Below are 24005 nucleotides of genomic sequence, written 5' to 3'. Positions count from 1 at the left end.
CTCCAGAGCTCTTAACCTGTAATAGGTTTTCAATGAAGCATCCCCCCAGCATAAATCGAGCGCCCCCTCAGCTGTCCTTGACCTGTAATGCATCTGTGAACAAATAGATGCAAAAAGGGGAAGATTTCCATGGCTGCCAAAACCTGCGTATCGCTGAAAACGCAGCAAAACAGCCCTGCAAACACGTATCTGATGCCTTCCAATGTTGAAAATGAGCTCCTTGGATCTAGGCAAAGTCATGGGAAGCTCAAAAATGGAGAGAAATGGTTGAAAATCAGAGGTAACAGCCTCCAAAACTGCTCCAAAAAGTCAGTTACGAGTTTTCTTCTCCCAGACTTGGTAAATTGGCCAAAAAGTGCCACTTGGCACTCATGCATGCAATTTCCCCGCATTGGGCTTCCTACTTAAAAATCTCTCAATTGGTGCATCAGTTAACTTTGCAGTAGAGTATTAAAATGTTCCCATAGTCATACCGGAGGTAATGACGCGAACACATTTCGCGGCCCAAAATAGCAGTTCCCTAATTTTTAGGAAATGATTCCGTTGGGCTCCCAGTGGTCATCTGACCATCTATCCTCATTGGGACTGTATCCAAAAGTGGCCCAACTGTCGGATACTTTCTGTTGGTGATCCCACCTTGGCTTTATGCCTTTATTGAGTTCACTTCCTAGTATCCACCAACTTGCTAAGTGCGACGGGGGGACCTACATGATCTTGAATTGAGCCTAGACATCCTTTTACTTTACGAGTTCCAATGCCGACCAACTTCCCGTCTGCGGGTGAAACTACCGTTCACAGTGGCCATACAATGTCCGACCATTTGCAACTTCAAAAAGAGGGTCTCAAAAATTAAACAAAATTCATTGGAAAGAAACCAACAACTAAGGTTAGCACTTGCCACGTCCTCGTGACAGTTTTCAGCCTTAATGAACCTCTGTTTTCAGCCCCAAAACCTGCAGAATTTCAGCGACAAAGACCCACAAAAACAGCCCCAAAAATCAGCGTTTTTGGACCCGCAGCAGATTTCAGTCTATAGCGGTTTTGGACAGCAGTAGGAAGATTGCGATTTCAGCCGTTAGGTCGACTTTGTCGTCACCGTCGTCATCGTCAACATAGCCTAGACTTGCATCAGTCTCATGCATTCCATTTGTATCAGATTCTGCAATCATAAGTAGACCACTCTCGCCGACGAGAGTGGGGCCTTCGGAGGAGGGTTTTACAATGTCTCTGGTGTCGTATCTCTCTTCTCTCTCTATCTCCGAGTCTTATACACTTGCACGCACAGTGTCCATTCTTTTTGTTTGTGATCATAGCACTCTCTCATTAAGAACGGAAGGCTCTACCTTCCATAAGAACAAAAGGGACCTTGAGCACAGTTCGGAGCACTCATCTTGAGCAAAGCGCAAACATTCATTTCCGCTACACCTAACACTGGTATCAAAGCTTTGGCAGTGTTCTGTATCACTCAAGGAAGGAACCACAAGAATCACAAGAATTTTTTTCGCTTGTTGTGGTCGCACGCCCAAGTTGGCTTGGGTGTGTCAATTCCTAATCGTGTTTTTGAAGAGTGATAGGAATCCCAAGAAAGAAGGGCTTATTCAACCTTCCCTTGTGTCTCTTTTCACTCATTGAGAGCAGACCATGCACTTAGCGGCGGTCGGCCAATCGACGTGAGGTGGGAAAAAGCAACCTTGGTGTGAGCGCAAGGCCGCCAAGGAGTGCGTCCGCGGAAAGGAGTAGAACTCGGGTGAAGAGAAGATCCTTCTCAAACAGAGATTGCAAGCGAAAGAAAACCTCAAGAACCTCAAGACCCTCAAGAACCTCAAGAACTCAAGACCCGCAAGAACCCAAGTTCCTCGTGAACTTAAGAACCCACAAGAACCCACGACTTGAGAATGGTCATCACTCGAAGCGGAATGGATACTTTGCTTGGAGGTGATGAGCATGAGAGAGGCGAAGAAGAATTTTCGCCACGAGGTTTTTATGACCCTTTCCCATCTACGTCAAGGATTGCGCTAACTGCTATGGAGGAGTTGGACCAAGAAAGAGAAGCAGACAGAAAGGCCTACGAAGAAGAAATGGCAGCCATAGAGCGTCAGTACGACTTGGAAGAAAAAGAAAGTCAAGCAAGATTTGATCGCGAGACCAAAGCAAGAATGCAAGAGATGTGGCGACTCTTTTCTCAAATGCAAGCACAGATGCAACAGGATCAGGAAAAGGAGACTCTCTCAGTCTCTTCTTCTCCAAAGCATGGTACACAGGATTTGCATGATTATGTGAAGCATGATGAATTGAATGACAATGACAAGCATGATGATTTGCATGATCAAGATGTGATTTCTCACAAGCATGATGATTTGCATGATCAAGATGACAAGCATGATGAGTTGCATGAAGATGATGTGATTGTTCACAAGGATGATGTGTTAGTGGATGCTTTTTCTAGCAAAGCTAACCTCGTTGTCTTTCGAGTCGAGGTCCAAAGAACCCCCACAGGACGATTCGATCATTCAAGAAGAACCGATCTTGGCTCTCGAGACTCGGTCCAAAGAACCCTCACAGGAAGTATTATGTGTTCGCATGATTGATATTCACACATTGTTCGAGTGTTTCATTCGTGATCGTTTCTTGTATTTTACTCAGCGTCTTTATGTGATCCCTTTTACTAGGCATGACATATTGTACGTTGAGCACGTTTCACTCATGAATGAGCACGAATGTATGCGGATTGTTCATGAAAAGCTGAAAAGTATGCATTTAAGTAAGTCACATTCTGTCACAAAGTGATGACGTGGTGGACAACAAAAACCCTAACTTCTGCCAAAAACCCTAATTTCCGGAAAGACGCGAATTTTGCTTTTTTTTAATCAAAAAGAGAAAAGACTCTCTAAGAGACAGAGAGAACTGATGCTTTTTATTTTAAAAGCTTTTGGGCATCCCTTGTATCTTTAAATAAGTGGTGAGGGCTTCACTTATCAGAGCATCTGGACGCAGAGTCTGAGAGTGAAACCCTAGCCACTCTCTTGTACTTTGATCTGATTAATATAAAAAGAAACATCGAAAGGGGCGCCAGTCTTTGGGGCCAATATCTCTAGGGACGGAACTCTACCGGGCCAGTGCAAATCTATTGTGATTTGTGAATTGTTTTGAAGTGGTTATTTGGTGTTGTCGCGGTTGATTCTTGACTTGGAGTGTCCAAGTCTGTTACAGTGGTATCAGAGCGCGGCCGATTTCTCTTCTACGTGAAATCTGATCCCCAATTTTTTTCCGCGGCACCTATGGCTTTACGCAAGGATCAATCGACTCCCTTTGCATCTGGAGATGCGGGCTGGGATCACAACAAAGATTCAGCCAGAGAGTATGGCCCGCCTCGGCCTACTCAGGCGGAGCAAAGAGAGATGGAGCATCGGAAATTGATTGATGATGCAACAAAGATGATGCTCAATTTTGCCAAGGACCCGAAGATGGCTAAATATATGAACCAGACCTCGTTGGAAGAGGTACAGATGGAGTGGCAAAGAACCACAACACCACTCCCGAAACCCGCTCTCAAGAAACCTTCTGCCTCCAAGAAATATACGGAGAAGGAACTGGAGAACGTGGTTGATGCACGGATTGCTCAGCTTTTCGACGTGCAAAAGAAAGGCAAAAAGCACGGCAAAAAGCAGAAGAAAGGTACTGACTTCCCGGGATATTTGGGTCGTCGGTCGACATTTGACGAGGCAAAGAAATTGAAGAAGCGCGTCAAGTTTGAAGACCTACCCAGTTCTTCTTCTTCTTCTTCTGACAGTTCTTCTAGCTCTTCAGACTCGAGCGGAGAAGACAGGAAAAGCAAAAAGCGAAGCAAGAAACAACGCTTCGGAAAGGGCAAGAAAAAGGCAAGGAAGTCCAAGTCTCGCCCAGTGAGTGACACTTCTATAGAGGACTCGTCTACGGACAGTTCAGACTCTGACAACAGAAACTTTTATGCGAACAAGAAGAATTTTTACAAAGCCAACTAGTATGACTTTCTCGAAGATAAAAGCAAGAAAGTCCGAGAGTTTAAGGAAGGTGGCCACTCCATCAAGTTTGATACTTTTTCAGGATACTCAGATGCTTCGAAGGCTTTGTCTTTTATACAGCAGTTTGACATCGCTTTCGTGGGAGGACGCTATTTAGAGCACTCCAAGATTCGGAGAGCTGCCTCTTACTTTAAGAGGAATGCTCGTACTTGGTGGTCCACGCTTCTTTTAACAAGACTGCGCCAGTTAAATGGCTGAAATTTAAGAAGCTTTTTATTTCTTCTTGGTTAATGCAAGAATATGAATGAGATATACGAGCTGCTTGGAACCATCTTCGGATGACCAAGAAAGACACAATCAATGCTTATTGTGAAAGATTCTGGAGCTCTTTTCTACCTGCCTCTTCATTCAAGAAGATGTTGTTCAGAGAACAGATTGAGCGGTTTACCTTGGGTCTACCTACAGAGATCCGAGATCACTACTTGGAATAGAAGTCAACTTCTATTTAGGAGTTGATGAGTCATGCAAAGCGGGGCTTTGCCATTCACTCTGGCAGTTTGACCTACCCCACAGATAAGGCCATGACACAACGAGCCGAACAGACTTCTGGGAATGAGAGTAGAAAGAAAAAGAGCAACCGAGAGAAAAAGGATGCACGACCCAAGCTTACTCTTTAGGAGAGAGCTCGCTTCATTAGAGAGGGGAAGTGCTTTGGATGCGGGGAACATGGACATATCTCCTTGAAGTGCCCTAAAAAGGCACAGAAAGAACAGAATGATAAAGATGACGACAGGCCTGAGAGTTCGAGAGCAGCTGAGGAATGTGGCAGGAAAAGGCAGATAGAAAAGCAGAACTGGTACCACATGGCGTGGGACTTGCACCGAATCAAATGAATGAAAGTACAAACTTTGCCGCTTTTGGGACAAAGTGAAGGATCAGGAAGCTCTTTTGAAGGAGCCAAGGCCAACTTCTTTTCACTTGGAATTGGCGGCTCGATTTGGAATTACGCCCGACAGACTGACGCCACAGGCGGAGGTAGTTCGACTGGCACCCGGATGGGATGTTGCCATTACACCGAGCATTGGCAAACTTTGTTTGCAATGACAGGGGTGTTCAAGGCACGCGAGTGACGTTCTACTCAGGATCCCTTGGTACCACAAGAACTACGCCGTGGTTGACTACTGGGCCGAGAAAGCGACTTTGATAAATGAAGGGCTTAGAGATTGTACTTGACGAACTTCAGTTTCTTACTTATTCTTTTGGGAGAGAACTGAACGATGGATAACGGTTGAATATGTTTTGACCTGATCAAAAGAACGCCAAGATTTTTCTCCACACTCATGCCAATTGCTTTTTTTTAGAGGGCCTGAAGATCAGACCATTGTCATGATACCTGGAAGCACGTCATCGAACCGGCCACCTTACCGTGTGAGCCGAGTACAGAATGAAAAGATTATGAACCCAGTGAAAGACCTCTTGGAAAAGGGTCTTGTCTAGCCTAGTACTTCACCGTATTGCTCTCCAGTGTTGTTGGTTTTGAAGAAAGACGGATCTTGGAGAATGTGCATCGATTATAGCACTCTCAACGAAATCACCATCAAGAACAGATTTCCGATTCCTAGGATCGATGGTATACTCGATAGGTTACAGGGATCCTCGTGCTTTAGCAGGATTGACTTGAAGAGTGGATATCATCAGATCAGGATAGCGCCAGGAGATGTCTACAAGACAGCTTTTCGGACGACTTTTGGGTTATTTGAGTTTTTGGTGATGCCTTTTGGCTTAACCAATGCTCCTGCGACATTTAACGGGATGATGGACAAGATTTTTCAAGAGTACAGACTATTTGTTGGCACTTTCTTTGACGACATCATTGTTTTCTCCAAGAATGAGGTAGAACACAGAGATCATCTGCTTCAAGTCTTTCAGGCATTACGAGATCACACGTTGGTGATTAATGCAAAGAAAAGTGAATTTTTCCTACTAGAGATACACTTTTCGGGACACATTGTGTCAGCAGCAGGAGTGCAAATGGACCCGGCCAAGATAGAGACTATCCGTGATTGGCCCGATTTGAGGAATGTCCATGAAGTTAGAAGCTTCTTGGGACTGTGTTCATAGTACAGGCGGTTCATACGAAAGTTTGCAGAGGTTGCTTCCCCTTTGCATACCTTGACACAGAAAGGAGTACCTTTTTCGTGGGGACCCACAGAGGTGACTGCCTTTCGGACATTGAAAGAGAAATTGTCTACGGGACCTATTTTGACTTTGCCGGACTTGCAGAAGTCGTTCGAAGTATATTGTGATGCTTGTGGTCGTAGTCTGGGTGCGGTCTTGATGCAAGAAGGCCATGTCATAGCTTACGAGAGCCGTTTGTTCTCTAGGCTGGAGATGACAGCACAGATTTATGAGAGAGCTTTTGGCGGTTATCCATGCTCTTACTCAGTGGCAGCATTATCTACTCGGAGCGGATATTGCTGTCTTTACAGACCATCAAAGTTTGCGCTACTTCTTGTCACAAAAGCAGCTTTTGGAAAAGCAGATGCGGTGGGCGAACATCTTGTCACAGTTCCACTACCAGATTGTCCATGTGAGGGAACAGAAGAATGTGGTGGCAGATGCTTTGTCTCGAAAACCGTTGGTTCTGGCTATTTTCGCGATACATCATAGGAGCTTCGAGGATATGGTCGATCAGTATGCCACAAATACAGATTTTGCAGATATTTTCACACGGATACGGGATGGGGAGACAATAGCTGGATACTCCCTTCGGGAAGGCTACTTGATGAAAAAGACTATGTTGTGCGTTACACAGCTGTTGAGGGAAAAGGTTATGATTGAATGCCACTTTCCACCTTTTACGGGTCACCGCGGCATTGCTACCACCATGAAAGGGGTAGAGAGATATTTCTTTTATCGGAGACTCAAGAAGGATGTGGAAGAGTTTGTTCGCAGTTGCTTGGTATGCCAGAAGGTCAAGTTTGACAGGCATAAGGCACAGGGATTGTTACAGCCTTTACCCATATCCACCCGCCTCTGGGAAAATATTGAAATGGATTTCATTTTTTGATTTCCCGAGAACACAGAATGATCACGATGATTTTCCGATTAGATGGCACGTCTGAGACGATTGTCTCCGACAGAGACCCCAGATTTATGAGTTTGTTTTGGAAGGCAATTTGGGAGAACATTGGCACGTGGTTGCAGTTCTCGTCATCGTTCCACTTGCAGACTGACGGGCAATCTGAGATTGCCAATTTAGTGGTTTTAGATTTATTGAAGTCTTGTATCTCGGATCAGAAGACTTAATGGGAAAAGAACTTACCTTTGGTGGAATTTGCCTACAATAACACGATACACTCTTCGACGGGGAAGACGCCATGTGAGATTGTTGAAAGTGCTGCGAAGGTTCCATCCTTCCTGAGCACGAAAGATTAGATATTTGAGCGGATGAATATTCGCGAGATTTGGATACGGCTATTGCCAAGGTTCGCGAGACTTTGTAGGAGTCTCAAGAACGACAGAAAAAGGCAGCGGATCGCCATCGTCGCGACTTGAAATTGAAGGAGGATGATTGGGTGCTCTTACGTTTTGAGAAGGCACGCCTACGAAAGAAAAAGGGAAAGGAGAGGCTTTTTCCAAAGCTTAGTATACGATACTACGGACCTTTCGAGATCACTGACAAGATAAATGATGTCTCCTTTCGATTGAAACTGCCAGATACTTGGAGGATTCACAATGCATTGCATGTGAGTCTCTTGAAACCTGTTAAGGGTGATGTGCCTGATGATGGGGAGCCTGATGAGCAACCCGAAGTGGAAGAAAAGGAGGATATCCTTGTTCCTGAACAGATTTTGGCACATAACGATACGAAGAAAGGTTAAGTCCGAAGGCGGTTCTTGGTTAAGTTCAAGAACTTTCCTGCATTTGATGAGAAGTGGATGGAGGAGGAGGACCTAGCAGATACTCCTCGGATTGTTAAACTTTACCTTGATGTTTTGGTTTAGCATAGTCTACTCCAAACGGAACCCAGAAATTCAGCTTGGCCGAAGATCTGGTACAGTGGGATGCACAAGAGAGGAGTTACTCCGTTCCTTTGTCAACAAATGCCTTGATTTTGATACTAAAGTCATTGATGTCTCTTTGAGCTTCAGGGATACCGAGAGCTGACAGTATTCTGTTGGATGACTTTATGAAATGGAATTCCTGATTATGATACTGATTTGTTCTTGACTTCTTGTGAGTGCAGGAACTGGTAGACGAAATGACTGCAGCATTTTGGTCTGATTGATCTCGAATAGACATGGTTGCAATAGGGGTTAGTCAATCGGACATCGATGAGGTCCCGATTGGACCTAGATGTGATTGCTAGCTACATTGCCGATAAATCACGGTCTAAGATCCGAATGAATATTGAATGTCATGTGATGTCTTGTTATGTCTGGTGATGTCCTGTGATGTCGTGTGATGTGATTGTCGATTTTGTACATGTGCTAGATGTGTGTTCCAAGTACGTAGGTACTAACAATCAGTGTCTGCTAAGACGGTTTATGGCTTTTGTCGGTTTTGCAGGCGTAATCGCGGTCGATTACAATGCTTTCAAGAGCGGGGTATGTCACAAAGTGATGACGTGGCGGGCAGCAGAAACCCTAATTTCTGCCAGAAACCCTAATTTTCGGAAATCGCGGAGGTTGATTTTTTTTTTAAAATAAAAATAAAAAATAAATAAATGATGAGCGACGCGAATTTTGCTTTTTTTTATAAAAAAGAGAAAAGACTCTCTAAGAGAGAGAGAGAACTGATGCTTTTTATTTTAAAAGCTTTTGGGGCTCTGCTTTTGGGCATCCCTTGTATCTTTAAATAAGTGGTGAGGGCTTCACTTCTCAGAGCATCTGGACGCAGAGTTTGAGAGTGAAACCCTAGCCACTCTCTTGTACTTTGATCTGATTAATATAAAAAGAAATACCGAAAGGGGCGCCAGTCTTTGGGGCCAATATCTCTAGGCACGGAACTCCGCCGGGCCAGTGCAAATCTATTGTGATCTGTGAATTGTTTTGAAGTGGTTATTTGGTGCTGTCGCAGTTGATTCTTGACTTGGAGTGTCCAAGTCTGTTACACAGTCCATGTCTCTTCCTTGGCATGACACAGTACCTGAAAGAGCACATGAAAGTATGAGCACCAAGCATGGGCATTTCCGTTGTGAATTGCCACAGTGGATTGCTCTAGATCATAAGAGAAAAATTCGATCTCATTGTTTGCGTGTATGTGGTGAACGGTTTAACACTCCGGTTCTTTGTTCATCTACATTGCATGCACAGTCTTTGAGGAAGACAAGATTTTTTCCACTCACTTTACATGGAATAGGTATATTCATGGTTTTGTGTTGGAAATGGTTTCAAGAATTTTCAGCCCAGAAATTCTTGAAGAAGAAAGAAGCATGACTCTAGACGAAGAAGAAGCATCGAAGGAGCCACAAAAGACTGTCGCTTTCGGCGCGGCCCAAAGAAGCAAGTGTTACCGACCTTTATGAAGTTCAAGTACCGTACGATCCACACATCAAAGTTACCGACCTTTATGAAGCTCAAGTACCGCACGACCCACACATCAAAGTGGGCCGACCTACATTGCATGCACAGTCTTTGAGGAAGACAAGATTTTTTCCACTCACTTTACATGGAATAGGTATGTTCATGGTTTTGTGTTGAAAATGGTTTCAAGAATTTTCAGCCATGGAGATTCTTGAAGAAGAAAGAAGCATGACTCTAGACGAAGAAGAAGCATCGAAGGAGCCACAAAAGACTTTGTGTTGCTTTCGGCGCGGCCCAAAGAAGCAAGTGTTACCGACCTTTATGAAGTTCAAGTACCGCACAACCCACACATCAAGTGGGCCAGCGAAGAGTCCCTTCCAGGATTCCGGATGTTATTGGCGATCTCCCTTGACGCCATACAGTTCGGTATCAGTACCTCACTTTGAAAAGGAGGGGATGTCACGTGACACATCCAACCCTATGTGTCCGTGGACAAGCTACAACATAGCAAGGGTTCAGTTCAGTCCAGTCAGTATAGATTAGAAGTGATCTAGCACTTTTGTGAGTCTATTTGTAGACTGTGCATGCCCAGTCACTTAGTATAGATGCATATCCTTTGGTTGCACACAGCATGATTATAAGCATTCCCATCAGAATCCATTAGAATCCTTCAGGGGAATTTTTCAGTGCATTTAGCCTATTTTACCTAATTTTTGATATTTTTTACTTATTATTTTTAAGTGACTTTTGTTTAAAAGTAGGTAGGGCAAATTGAGTAAGTTTGTATATAAGCAAACCTAGACTAGCACTAAATGGCAGAAGAGGCAACAGGAGCCAAGCTCAGTAGGCAACTTCTCAACAAGACCACTTGGTGGATTCCCTCCAAGCAAGAAGCAAAACCTCTCTTGGTGTTTCTTCATTAGCCATTGCGTGGCGTTTTTGCACCAGCACATCATCGCCAGCAACCCCCAGTGCCTAGCGTTTTGCATCAGTATCCTCGCCAGCAGAAGATCTCACCTAGCGTTTTTGCAGAATATCAGCCCTAGCGTTTTTGAAGACCTTAGCCTTTGCAGATCTCAGCCTTCGCCGATTTTCAGCAATAGAAGAGTAGCAGATTCAGCCTATAAAGAAGTAGTAGATTCAGCCTGGTAAGAACCTCAGTTTTCAGCCTTAATGAACCTCAGTTTTTAGCCCTAAACCTGCAGAATTTCAGCAACAAAGACCCACAGAAACAGCCCCAAAGATCAGCGTTTTTGGACCCGCAGCAGATTTCAGTCCATAGCGGTTTTGGACAGCAGTAGGAAGATTGCAAATTTCAGCCCTTAGGTCGACTTCGTCGTCACCGTCGTCATCGTCAACATAGCCTAGACTTGCATCAGTCTCATGCATTCCATTTGTACGAGATTGTGCAATCATAAGTAGACCACTCTCGCCGACGAGAGTGAGGCCTTCGGAGGAGGGTTTTACAACGTCTCCGGTGTCGTATCTCTCTTCTCTCTGTATTTCTCAGTCTCATACACTTGCACGCACAGTGTCCACTCCCTTTGTTTGTGATCATAGCATTCTCTCATTAAGAACGGAAGGCTCTACCTGCCATAAGAACAAAAGGAACCTTGAGCACAGTTCGGAGCACTCATCTTGAGCAAAGCGCAAACATTCATTTCGGCTGCACCTACAAAACAGTATCATATCGTCCACGCAAGAGCTGACCACAACGTCTAATGCGGTTGTCACACAGATGGTGGTCCTGAAGCATAAGGAGATCAATCTCTCCTCCCACAAGGCAACGCTGAAGCTCCTGATGCAGTCGGCCCCGCTGACGCTGAAACTGGGGTCCACCTAGTCCCTGCACGTTCCATGAGACGATCCTCATGGGGAGCGAGAGAGAACAGATGTTGTCGCAGCAGCTAGACGGGCTATCTTCGAGGCTGGCTTGGATGGGGAGTAATCCGCATCAGAGCGTCCTCTAGATAGGCGTGACTGCAACCACTGCCTGGCCCAAGCCCAAGCAGAGCGACCAAACGTAAAGCAACCTCCTCTGTCCAGGAGTCCTCATGAATGTATACATAGCATGGCAAGCACTGTGTATCAGCAAAGAAGTAAACCACAATGTGTCTACATCCTGCTGACTCTGAAGATGTCACCGTAAACTTGCAAAGTCTGGAGCATGTCTGTAACTCCTAGTTCTCCCGTGTGGTGAGAGAACTCTAGGACCTGTGTGTGCAACCATCCCAACACTGAGTCGAGAGTCCACTGTGTCTGGTCCCTACCGCAAAGGGGGAAGGAGAAGCCAACTGTTGAGTCCAAGGCCTCTGTCCCCCTAGCGGCAAGGGTCAGAACATGGACCCTGAAGCAGACTGCCTCATGGTCTGTTGAGGGGTCACCGAGGAAACGAGTGAAGCCGTAGTCGAAGAAGTCCCATCGGCGTCGGATGTCAATGCTCGTGAGACCACGAGGGATAGCTGCAAGGGGAGATGTCTGTACCTACAGAGGGGGCGGCAAGAAAGGCTGTCCCTCTCTCGCTAAGCGACTCGTGGCAAAGGCGCTGCCAAGAGATCTCCTAGCGGTCGGAGAAGGCCCTGCCCCCTGGGTCGACATGTGGAACTGAAGCAGGAGGGGGGGGAGAAGGAGCTGGGGGAAGCGGTGGAGAAGAGGGGCGGGAGGGAGCGGTAGAGGTAAGAGGGGCAGTAGGCGGGGGGGAGAATGAGGAAGAGGGAGGGAACTCTGGGGGGGGGGGGGGGGGGGGGGGAGGGGCTGTCGAGGGTGAAGCTGGGGACCTCATCTTGCTCAAGAGGACCAAACCGGTTCCCCGTGGGAACCACTGCTGCCGAGTAGGCGCCTGAGGACCACTTTGAGTGCCAGGCTGACGCTGTGGCCCCTGTCGTCGTCTACCACGGGCGTGCTGCCATCCCTCCTCCGTTCGAGCCCCAGGCTCAGAGGGTGGCTCTGCATGTATGCGTTGTGTCTCTGTCTATGTCTACTGGCCAGCCCTTGCTGGCTGGGGCCGAAGCCGTGGTGTAGGTCGAGGCCTCCTCCGTGGACATGCCTTCGCTAGATGGCCCATCTGTCGACAAATGAAGCACTGGTTTGGGAGGCCCGAATACTCCACACTCTGTCTAAACCAACCCCCACTCACCCGAGGCAGAAGAATAACCTTCGGGAGCGTGTGAGTGTGTCTGTGGTGGAGCTGGAGCCTCCATCTGTGTCTACTGCTGTGGCAAAAAAACGGGCGGTGGAGAGAATCTGCAAACGAGCGTGCCGAGCACTGCCCAAAAAAGACTGCTGCAAGAGCCAATTTGCAGGAGGCTTCAGGGAAAAAGGAAGGCAGGGGGGGGGGGGGATAGGCGGGTGCACAAGCGGCAGCGGGCAAGCGGCAGCGGGCAGGGAGATGGGGGGGGGGGGGGGGGGGGATGGCGGCGCGAAAGGGAGGCAGCGGGCGGGCTGTGCGGCAGCTCGAAAAGGGGGGCAACAGGGGTACGAGCGGGCTGGGCTGCTGCACGCAGGGGCTGGCGGGGGAGGGGGGCAGCGCAGGGCAGCGGGAAGCAGTAGCGAGCGCAGGTTTCAGTGGCATATGGCTTTTTCTCATGATTTGATGTACAATATGATGCAACGTGAATGTTAAGTTATATTCAGAGAGATCAATGGCTTCTATACATCGTGAAGGGGCTATGGAGCTTTTTCTAGATGGTAGAGCTTTAATGTATATCTTCCATGTTCTTTATGTGCCTAGTCTTGGTAACCACATTATGGGGGGTAGTCAATTCGATATAAAGCCTCTGACCTGGAAGTCAGAGAGGATCAATAGTTTGTGGATTGTACTGACTTGATTCTCTTCCTTCAGATTTGGACTCACACCCATTGGAATTGACTCATAGGCAGGTTATTTTGGCACAAATGTTGCATGGTCGTGTTTGCGGGGAGCAACAATTTGCTCCAGTTGATGTGGCGTGGATTGTGGAGATACTCGTACACATGGGCTACTCTCCAAGATTCAAACATGTTGGATTAACAGATGTGCGAGCTAGTCTTAGGCAGATTACTTTGGAACAGATGCTGCATGGTCGTGTTTGCGGGAGCAACAATGTGCTCTAGTTGATGCGGCGCAGATGGTGGAGATACTCATACACATGGGTTACTCTCCAGGATTCAGACATGCTAGAATACCAGATGTGTGAGCTTAGTGTTGACGCTCGCAAATGCCAGTTACAGTTACAATTACGCAGTAGAGTTCTTGATGGAGAGTAGATGAAGGTGTGCCTTGCCTTGCTGTCTTCTCAAGCCTGGGATAGACAAACTTCTTAGCAGCTCCGCAATTGTGCAGTCTGACGACGAGCTAAGAAGGGGTTTTAGAGTTTGTCACTTCTTTGGCAGGTCCTGGCGGAGCTACTAGTGCAGCATCTCCGCGTAGTTGTTTAGAAAAAGTGAGGGCCTTTTGGTGGTTGTGCTCGGTCTATGTGAGGTAGTTTTTTCATTTTTGGCTTGTTCCCGCCATTGTTTTTCCCCTCATGTAATAATGGCAGTGTCATATAGTGCGCCTCTTGGTGGTCCTAGGTTTTGGGTATTTCTCCCAGGTTTCTAGTACCACCGATTTCTTATCTGCCCATCTGCTGCTGCCACTTCTCACAGCTATTGGGTAGCACCTTTTGGCAGAGAGCATAGAGTGATATCAGAGATCCTTTGTAGAGTTTTGGACCTCATCGTTTTGGGAGGCCTATTTTTGTGGCGGCTATCCTCTATAACCGTCCTTCACACATTTCCATTTAGTTGTTCGTCTCTCATCTCCCTATTATTTTGTAACCCTACATCCATGGTTATATTTCCCCTATGGTTTGTTGTTCTATTATACCTTATGGGTTTATTTCACTATCAGCTCATTTGTAATGCCTATGGGCTTTGATTTTGGCTATGTAGTATTCAGGGTACAAGCCCTCCTTGAGAGAGAGAGAGAGAGAGAGAGAGAGAGAGAGAGAGAGAGAGAGAGAGAGAGAGGATGATGATGATGTATTTATGTCCTCGGGGGGCCAAAATGACCCATGGGACCCAAAATCTCATACATGAGACTCCCCCCTTCCCATGTGAAGGAAGGAGAGAGAGAGAGAGAGAGAGAGAGAGAGAGAGAGAGAGAGGCAAAAATTGGACATAGGACAAACTTGATACATCCATTCTTGTATATTCCACTTTTTGATATTTACATCGGTTGCAGTTATGTCCTAAAGACTTTCCAATATGGATCTCAGATAATCACCTTGTATTGTCTCCAAACTTCATCAAGTATGTACCAATCTTTGTTACAATAGGTTGTTATATTTTGGTAGTTGCTTAGAGGGAAATGTGATTGTGAATGTCTATCTTAATACTCTTTATGCTTTTCTCCTTTAATTCTTGTTGCCGAGGTTTTGCTTTCTCTCGATGCAATTGGGCCATGTTGGCGTTACATTATGTGGGCTTCACTATGAGATGAGACAATGGAGAGGTCAGAGGCTTCAACGTCAGGATTGTTAGCCATAAATATTAAGTGCACTATACCTTTACATTAAGGTCTAAGGGAGCCATGAAGAGTCACCTAGGAAGAGGTGTCAAGGGGCATGGAGAAGCTATAAAGGGAACTTATGCTTTGTAATCTAGAGAGTCTCAATGAATGAATGTATCTCTTCGTATCTCTCGTTTTCTCTCATTCGCTCTCTCTCTAACCGCCACCTCTCTCTACCTTCTCCCTCAAGTACACATGGCGATCCTTGCTGTTCGTGTCTCTATAGGCATGGGAACGAGCGTCAGACATCAGGAGGGTGATGGAGAGTTGATTATACTCCCGATCTGAGGCGTCACATCCGAAGGACCATGCTCAAGCCTATGCTCAAGCCTCTATAACGCTGAACTTTGCAAAACAAACTGATTGCAAAGTGACGCAGTGGTCCTGGAAATCCGTATCTCCAACCTTTTTTTTTTCCTGTGCTTTCATAGTCAATGAATGAACCGACACAGTGGCCAAGCCTCCTACGAGCGCAATCACCAAGCAGGCAGCGCCTTCACTCACAGCGTGTTGACAAGGTTGAACCCACAGAGTGGCGCAATTGAACAGCGTAACAATGGAGCGATGGTGAAGCAGTTACACTAGAGATCTGAAAACCTTCTTGATGATAGCGGCGTCTGTTCTAACCAATGCTGCAAACTTTGCTGAGATGCTGCGCAAGCCAAAATTGATTTCCTCAACTGGTGGCAAACAAAAGATTTAAATCACTGCAGTGCCGTAGCCTGACATGCTTATATCTGCGCTGCGATTTCATGCAGGTAACAATTCTTGGTTGGAAAAAAAAATAAATAAAAAAATTTTGATTTTTTGATAGCTTAGGGAAGATTCCAATGCTCAGGCCATGGAGCTCCAATAAGAAAGATTAAAAATAAAATAAAATGTGTGCATGTACGTGGTCGAAAAATCCTTACGCCTGAAATGTTTTTTGCTGCAAAGCTTGTGGTGGTTATCAACATGACATTGAAAGATTTAAGTGCATGCTACATAGTTTGAAGTACGTCATTGCTGATGTAGAATGACGGCATGGGAACAATATGTAACAAGCCTTGTATTTTTTGTCGAGGAAGTGACCATAAGTGGCAAAAGTGTCGCAATAAGCCTTCATCTCAATGTGACCATGAAGATCACAAAGCACGGCATTGCTCACTAAATCTTTTGGAGCAATATTATGTCCTTGAACATGATATTTTACACAACAAATTGCATAAACCCAAGGTGTGGGTGGACGACTTTGTCCATGCAGTAGACAAAGCATATGCATGGTTTTACAAACATGGAGGGAGCACACACAATGCATATTTTCATTTGAATCTAATCAAAGAGCTGCACCAAAACACTCAAAACTTGCATGAGTTGCTTCGTGAAAAGAAATTTCTTTAAAAATTATTGAGAGCATGGCATACCATAGCTGATGAGGGAGTAGATGATTACTCAATAAATGGTGATGACCATAATGAACATGGGAATGGTAAGAACGAGATAGAGATTGGAGTGAAGAGAGAGGACCCTATGAGCCAAGAGAGCCAAGGAGAGTCCCCGAGTAGCTCCATACTCACATCTTGCACCATTAGCCGATGCATTGTGGGTCAAATTCCATCTATTTTTGATGGAGAATTGCATAATTTCAATGTCTTAAAAGATGATGATGATGATGACATAGATTTATTTGTTGAATGTCAAGAAATGGCTCAGGAAATTAACATTTGCAACTCTAAAATAAATGATTACTTTGATGATATTTGTGATAAATCATTGAAGAAAATTGATGATCTCTCACTTCTTGTTGAAGAAGAAGAAAATATCATTAATTTGTTTGTAAATTCTCTTACTTTGGAAGAGGATATTTGTATTGCACATGATGTGGTGCTAGATGTTGAAATTTTCAAGCAAGAAAATGTGGCATGTGTGGAGCATTCTAACTTGCAAACTAATGTTGTGCTAAATGAGTATTTTCTTGAAGCAAGGTTGTGTGATGGGATATGCTTATCTATCCACACAATTAGTGCTTATGTGAATCATGATGGGGCTTTGATGCTTATCCATGTTAAAAAAGGTGATGATTATGTGTTTGTGAGCAAAGTAATGTTATTGTTTGTTCATGATGATGCTAAGTTGATATGGCTTTTTCTCATTGTAAGCCTTGAAGGAATTGATATAGTTCATATAAGCTTTATTGTTCTCATGATATCATTGAAGGATGAAGACTTTCTTGTTGTTTATGCTCACACAATGATAATGGGGCTGATGTTTGATCATAAGAAAGGTCTTAATCATGATGAAATGTTCCTCTTGATGTTCTCACAAAACAATGTGAAGGTTTCTCATGCTAAGTTTGAAGGTGTTGATGCTAAAGAAGCAGAGATTTCTTATCTGCCCATCTGCTGCTGCCACTTCTCACAGCTATTGGGTAGCACCTTTTGGCAGAGAGCATAGAGTGATATCAGAGATCCTTTGTAGAGTTTTGGACCTCATCGTTTTGGGAGGCCTATTTTTGTGGCGGCTATCCTCTATAACCGTCCTTCACACATTTCCATTTAGTTGTTCGTCTCTCATCTCCCTATTATTTTGTAACCCTACATCCATGGTTATATTTCCCCTATGGTTTGTTGTTCTATTATACCTTATGGGTTTATTTCACTATCAGCTCATTTGTAATGCCTATGGGCTTTGATTTTGGCTATGTAGTATTCAGGGTACAAGCCCTCCTTGAGAGAGAGAGAGAGAGAGAGAGAGAGAGAGAGAGAGAGAGAGAGAGAGAGGATGATGGTGATGTATTTATGTCCTCGGGGGGCCAAAATGACCCATGGGACCCAAAATCTCATACATGAGACTCCCCCCTTCCCATGTGAAGGAAGGAGAGAGAGAGAGAGAGAGAGAGAGAGAGAGAGAGAGAGGCAAAAATTGGACATAGGACAAACTTGATACATCCATTCTTGTATATTCCACTTTTTGATATTTACATCGGTTGCAGTTATGTCCTAAAGACTTTCCAATATGGATCTCAGATAATCACCTTGTATTGTCTCCAAACTTCATCAAGTAGGTACCAATCTTTGTTACAATAGGTTGTTATATTTTGGTAGTTTCTTAGAGGGAAATGTGATTGTGAATGTCTATCTTAATACTCTTTATGCTTTTCTCCTTTAATTCTTGTTGCCGAGGTTTTGCTTTCTCTCGATGCAATTGGGCCATTCTGGCGTTACATTATGTGGGCTTCACTATGAGATGAGACAATGGAGAGGTCAGAGGCTTCAACGTCAGGATTGTGACACTACGTATCAAACTCTTCTGCTAAAAAGATTTACATCAGAATTGGTGGTTCTGGAGCATGGAGAACCCTTGACCACATGATGCACACCATGAAGCTCAACAATTAAAAGCAATACCACATTGGCAGTGGTGTGGGGACCCTTGAGAGGGTTGGTTGGGACCCTATCGGGTGTCATTCTCCTCTTTTCTCTCTCTCCCTCCCTCTACACATATCTACCGCTCTTTCTCATTCCCTCTCTTCAAGGAAAAGTGAAAGGAACCATCATTCAAGCTAAAAGGAATCATTAACACAAGGAAAGGAAGTAAAACATTAGTGGAAGTGTAAAACCTAGATCTTCACCATTTCAATTCTGTTGCACCTGACAGCTACCACGTTATCAGCTCGCTAGAACTTGCTTTTGCAGACGTTATTGCCACATCATGACTCTGTGACATTTTACTAAAGCTTAGTATGTGATATTATGGGCCCTTCCAGGTTTCATAAAAGATCAACGATGTATCCTTCGAACTGAAGTTGCTAGTTACTTGGAAGATATTTGGCATCAAATTCTTATGAAGATCTTGATAGTCCAAGTGTAGCATCGCAACTTGAAAGCAGTTAGCCGCACCTCCACGGCAGAAATTTAAGAACAATGGCCAAAGGAAGGCCTTTTGTGCTGGCTTTGATTGCAATCAAATTGACCACTTTCGTGGCAACAAGACTTGTGTAAAACTGAAGGAGAATCCAACTGCCTCCGCAATGCAAGACTTGAGCCAATATGATCGACAAATTAGGTACTATTGTTTTGTTCTTCATGTACGATTACATGAAAAGCTTCTCCTCACCCTTTTGCTTTCTAGGGAAGAAAACCAGGTGTTGAGATGCTCTATATTCTCTTCTTCAGTCTTGAACAAAACAAAGATTTTATCAAAGAATGTGTCCACATATTGTCTATGCTCTTGAAAGATCTTGCTCATCATCTTGTTGAACATTGCAGGAGCATTTGCAATGCCGAACAACACCACCAAAAACTTGTACAATCCAAAGGACGTACTGAAGGCGGTCTTGTATACATCTTAAAGAGTGATCTTGATATGATGATAGCCGATTTTAAGATTGATTCGACTAAAATAGGTGGAACCCTATAATCTATTAAGTATATAATCGATCTAGGGTATTGGAAACCTGTTTTTGATGATAATATTTTTAAGAGCCCTGTAGTCTATACACATCCTCGAGGAGTGATCTTGATTTAATGAGAGCCACTTTTAAGATTGATGCTACTAAAATAGGGGAACCTTATAATCTATCAAGTAAACAATCAATCTTGGGTATTGGAAACATGCTCTTGATGGTAAACTTATTAAGAGCCTTGTAGTCTATACACATCCTCCTAGATTTGTCTTTCTTCTGCACAAGTAGCAGTAGTGAACAAAAAGGGGAATAACTATGCTCGATCGAACCCTTTTCTTGAAAGATCAGTGACTTGGCTTATAATCTCTTCCTGTTGAGCTCTACACACTCTATAGGGTGGTTGGTTTGGAGGGGTGCTCCCTGGGATCAACTCAATGGGATAATACCTTGGCTGTTCTAGAGGTAACGTGCTAGGTAAGCCCTTTGAGAAACAATCGGCATGTCTCTGAAGGAAACTGAGACATTTTGTGTTAGTCCCTTGCTGGATTTGTAGGTGTGCTCCAGCGATGTGGCGGAGATGTGCAATACCCCATTTTGGTAAGTTGGCGGCAATTCAAAAAGATAAAGCATGTGTAGAATGAGTTTTGGGTCCTCCAAGACCTTGGTCTTGTGGACAAGGTATGTGAATTCCTGTGAGTAAGGGCCAATGGCCCTCTTTCCATTTAACTTGAACAGTTTCTTAGAGTACTTGATCTTGTCCACTTATATGAAGCGAGCACGAAAGACCAAATATTTATTTGCCCAAGTTGTCGGTTGAGGTTGTAACCCAGTCTACCATGTGTAAGCCTTCCCTTGCAACATGATTCGTATCTGGTTGACGCGCTTAGCGACAGTAAAATGTTATATAGGCTGTCCATTTCGCCAACCAAGTGTCAATAGTGATCTTTTACACGTCGTCCTCTTCCTTTTGAAGGGGTTGAAATGGAATTGAAGAAGGAAGGTGCTTATAGCCATGGGTGAAGATGGGACCAAAGTGGTGTGCAACTCCGTGTGTTTCCATAGCATCTCTTGCAATTGGTGTTGAAGCACTATCACAAACTGTTGCCGTGTCAAGCCACTGAAGAACGGAGCCACTGTTCAGATCATTGGCCGAGGGGCCTAAACCCTAAGAAGAACAAGAAACAGTAGAAGTCCTACCAACTTATGGGACCCCGTCCGATGGGGCCCAAGGGACATAAAGGAATTAAAATAAAGCTGGACCCTCACACACACACACACACACACACACACACACACACACACACACACACACACACACACACACACACACACACACACACACACACACACACACACACACACACACACACACACACACACACACACACACACACACACACACAAAAGACAACGTGGAAACTGATGACGACCTATGAGACCAAACTGATACAAAAGTGGTGAATCTGTTACAATGTCTGAAAAGTGTGAAAGTGTGAAAATAAATGCGAAAAACTAAATACAGATAAACTTCTTAAGAGCATTCTGGGTGTCTGGCTAGAATGCTTCTAATCCTTTGTTGTAGTCTCCTCCGGTGAAGTGTGCTTCTGCATCTCGGTCGTGGTCGTCTCGATTTCCTAAGCTCGATCGCCCTGTCAATGAGGGTGCCTTTGGTATGAATGTGGGTACTCCTTTGTGCTCGTTGTTGGCCTCTTGCTTCTCCTTCCATTCCTGCTTCTCTCGATCCGAAGAAATCTGTAATCTGCCTCTGAGGCTGTAGTGCTCTTTGTCTTCTCATTAGATTATCCCTGTGCCGATGTAGTTCCAGTAGGTACAGGCCTAAGCACCTTTGATCTTGGTATTGTTTGGTATTGCATGACTCTATCTAGAGGTCCAAAGACTTCTTTAAATAGGCAATGGAAATGCCCACGTATCTCATAGTATACGGTGCAATGACATATGTAGTGTAATTCTGTCTTTGGCTCCATTCCGCATACCATAATCACAAGGGTCCGGGCCATGAGTATGAACAAGCATTCTCAAACATCATTTCTCAGTACTCCACTGGGAGTAAAATCACTCATTATTGAAACCAATATTAAAACCAGAGTCAAATAATTCAAATCGACACCAAGACAAGTTCAAAACAGATACCATCCATTTCAAACAAGTTTCAAACAGGATCACCAAACAAGTTCTCAAACAGATTTCTAACTTAAAAAGAAATCTCGACATCAGTCGAGCTCAAAAAGTCGCCTGACTTTCCATCCTGAAACCTGCACCAAAAATTAGGGTTAGGTCGTAGCCAACCACAACATGGTCCATCAGCTCTTGGACAGACAGTGTTGCTTTGGCCGCAATGGTAGTCCGAAGATATAGCAATCACACTGGACCTCCAAGGTTATCAGCTCAAGAAGAGACATCTACTGAGAGATGTCGAGAAAATTCAAGATATAATCTACTATGGTTTCCATGGCAAGCATTTCATGATACCCCACTCTACCAGAAGTTGCACTCTGAAGGAAGATGTTGGAAACCATATAACTTCGGGTAAAAATTTTCTTGAAAGCTTGCCAAGTCCCTGGAGTGTGCGGCTTGGTAGCTATAGACATCACAATCTGCATGGCACTGCTTTTGAGAAAAACAGTGACTCGAAACAAATCTTGGATCCTTCTCTTGCAAGTGATCTTTTTGGCTTATGTCCTGTAAGACATGAACGGTGAAGACGGGATGCGCGATGAAATAAGGGTGGGAGTGGCTAATAAGTCCGGGGTCGGGACCGAAGATACTTTAAATAAAATTCCAATAGTCTCTGGTTTGCTTTGTCTACTCTTTTGTAGGACCAGTATGCTTTCAGAAAAGCACACGCTTGATGCTCTGATACCACTGTCACAAGACCAGCACAACGTGCCAACGGAAAAGAACAAACTGAATAGACTTTTAGCACTTCAATAACAACTGAACTAAAAGAGAGAGACGACACACGACACGGAGTGGCGGAATTCCACCCTAGAGAGTATTGGCCCCAAACCTTGGCGCCCCTTTCCGTATTTCTTTATATTGCATCATCAGAGTACAAGCCGGTACTCCATCCTCTGCATCTTCGTCCAAAAGCATGCCCGAGAATGAGCCCATGGCCTCATATTTACAGGCCCTAGGCCCAAAAGCAGTTTACATGAAAAGCCTTCAAACTCAAAAGCATCTAGTCCAAAAGCAATGCCCAAAAGCTGTCAGCGTCATTTACCGAAATCCATACTACTACCACGTCAACAGTGCAAATCGCGGAAATCCGTAGAGACTGCCACGTCTGTCACTCTGGCCTTTTGAAGACGTTAATACAACATTTCATTTCATTTTTCTCCCCCCCTCCTTGCCCCCCCAAAGTCCAGTGATTTTGCAGTTTCTGTTCGTGCGTTGCTATTGATTTCTCGCTTGGAGTGTCCAAGCCTGTAACAGCTGCAACCATAACTTGCTACTGGAGTGGACAATCCACAATGCACATAGGTGAGTGCTCCGAATTGTGCGCAAGGGTTCCTTTTACTTACGGAAGGGAGAGCCTTCCGTTCCTTTAATGAGAGTGCAAATGATCACAGACAAAGTGGTAAACACTGTGAATGAAGGTGCTGAGACTGAGAGATAGAGAGAGAAGAATATGACACCAGAAAAGTTGCCAAACCCTCCTCCAAGGGCCCCTCTCTCGATGGCGAGAGAAGTCTATGCTATTGATTGCACAAATCTGGTACAAAAGTGCTGATGCAAGTTCTTGATGCTATGATGCAAACTTGCAAAGACAATCTAAGTCGGCGACGACGATGGCGACGACGAGGCGACGACAACGTTGTATGGTATGGCTGAAAATGCTACTGTCAGGCAGGGCTGAAAACGTTGGTATAGATGTGTAAAAATGCTGGTTTATCCTTGCTAAAACGCTGATGCAGATCTCTGAAAATGCTGGTGTAACTATGAGAAAAACGATGCTATTCTTGGCTGAAAAACGCTGATCCTATCTGTGGACAGCAGGGCTGAAAACGCCAGCAGATCAGGGCTGAAAACTGTTCGCTCTGCAAATCCCGGCTATGGCAAACTCTCGCTGCGAGGATCTGTTGCGGGTTTGGGCGGTTCGTAGAGGCTAATGGCTGAATTCTGAAAACGCTAGGAGATTTGCTGGGATGCAAAAATGCTAGGGCTGATTTTGGGTTCTTGCTTGAGAAGGGATGCTAGACGGCATGCTGCAAGAGGATTGCCTGTGCTCTCTTTGCTTCTTCTGAGTGCCTAATGGGTTTCTTTTAAAGATCTTTAGCAATTTTCCCTACCTACTTTTCCAACAAACTTACAAAAAGAATTCCAAAAGTCGCTTTTAATAAAATGACTTATAAGAGGTGGTTCACGCTGTAAATTGCCTGCATGATGAAATGACTGTTCTTGTGTAAGAGAGGGTATGCAAGTGTGACTGGCCTAGACATGCACGTCCTGCTAGAGGCTCACAAAGGTGCCAGGCTCAGTCCTAAGCTAAGACTCATGCTAGACTATGGCAGAAGCTTGTCCACGTGGTGCAAGTGAAGTGG

The 24005-nt window shown here is 44.7% G+C and overlaps 1 protein-coding gene across 5 annotated transcripts in view; it reads left to right on the top strand.

The window, feature by feature from the left end:
* LOC147450705 (uncharacterized) overlaps window positions 1-24005 on the top strand; it is a 116131-nt gene that overhangs the window by 28428 nt on the left and 63698 nt on the right. For 3 of the 5 annotated variants that reach the window (XR_015189151.1, XM_086519803.1, XM_086519802.1), the window contains exon 2: window positions 18031-18098. The exons of 1 other annotated variant lie outside the window; for it this stretch is intronic. Coding sequence is in view for 3 of the 4 variants with exons in the window: in XM_086519803.1 (XP_086375929.1) it covers window positions 18031-18098 (68 nt within the window). In the remaining variant the exon portion in view is untranslated. Of the gene's footprint in view, window positions 1-15285; window positions 15818-18030; window positions 18099-24005 lie in introns of all 5 variants that reach the window. One more of the 5 variants, XM_086519805.1, reaches the window with a different exon arrangement.

The sequence above is a fragment of the Adiantum capillus-veneris genome, chromosome 9, assembly GCF_014529385.1.
Source record: "Adiantum capillus-veneris isolate H3 chromosome 9, ASM1452938v2, whole genome shotgun sequence".
Taxonomy (NCBI): domain Eukaryota; kingdom Viridiplantae; phylum Streptophyta; class Polypodiopsida; order Polypodiales; family Pteridaceae; genus Adiantum; species Adiantum capillus-veneris.
Note: the sequence above shows the minus strand (reverse complement) of the source record. Positions and strands in the feature narration are given on the sequence as shown.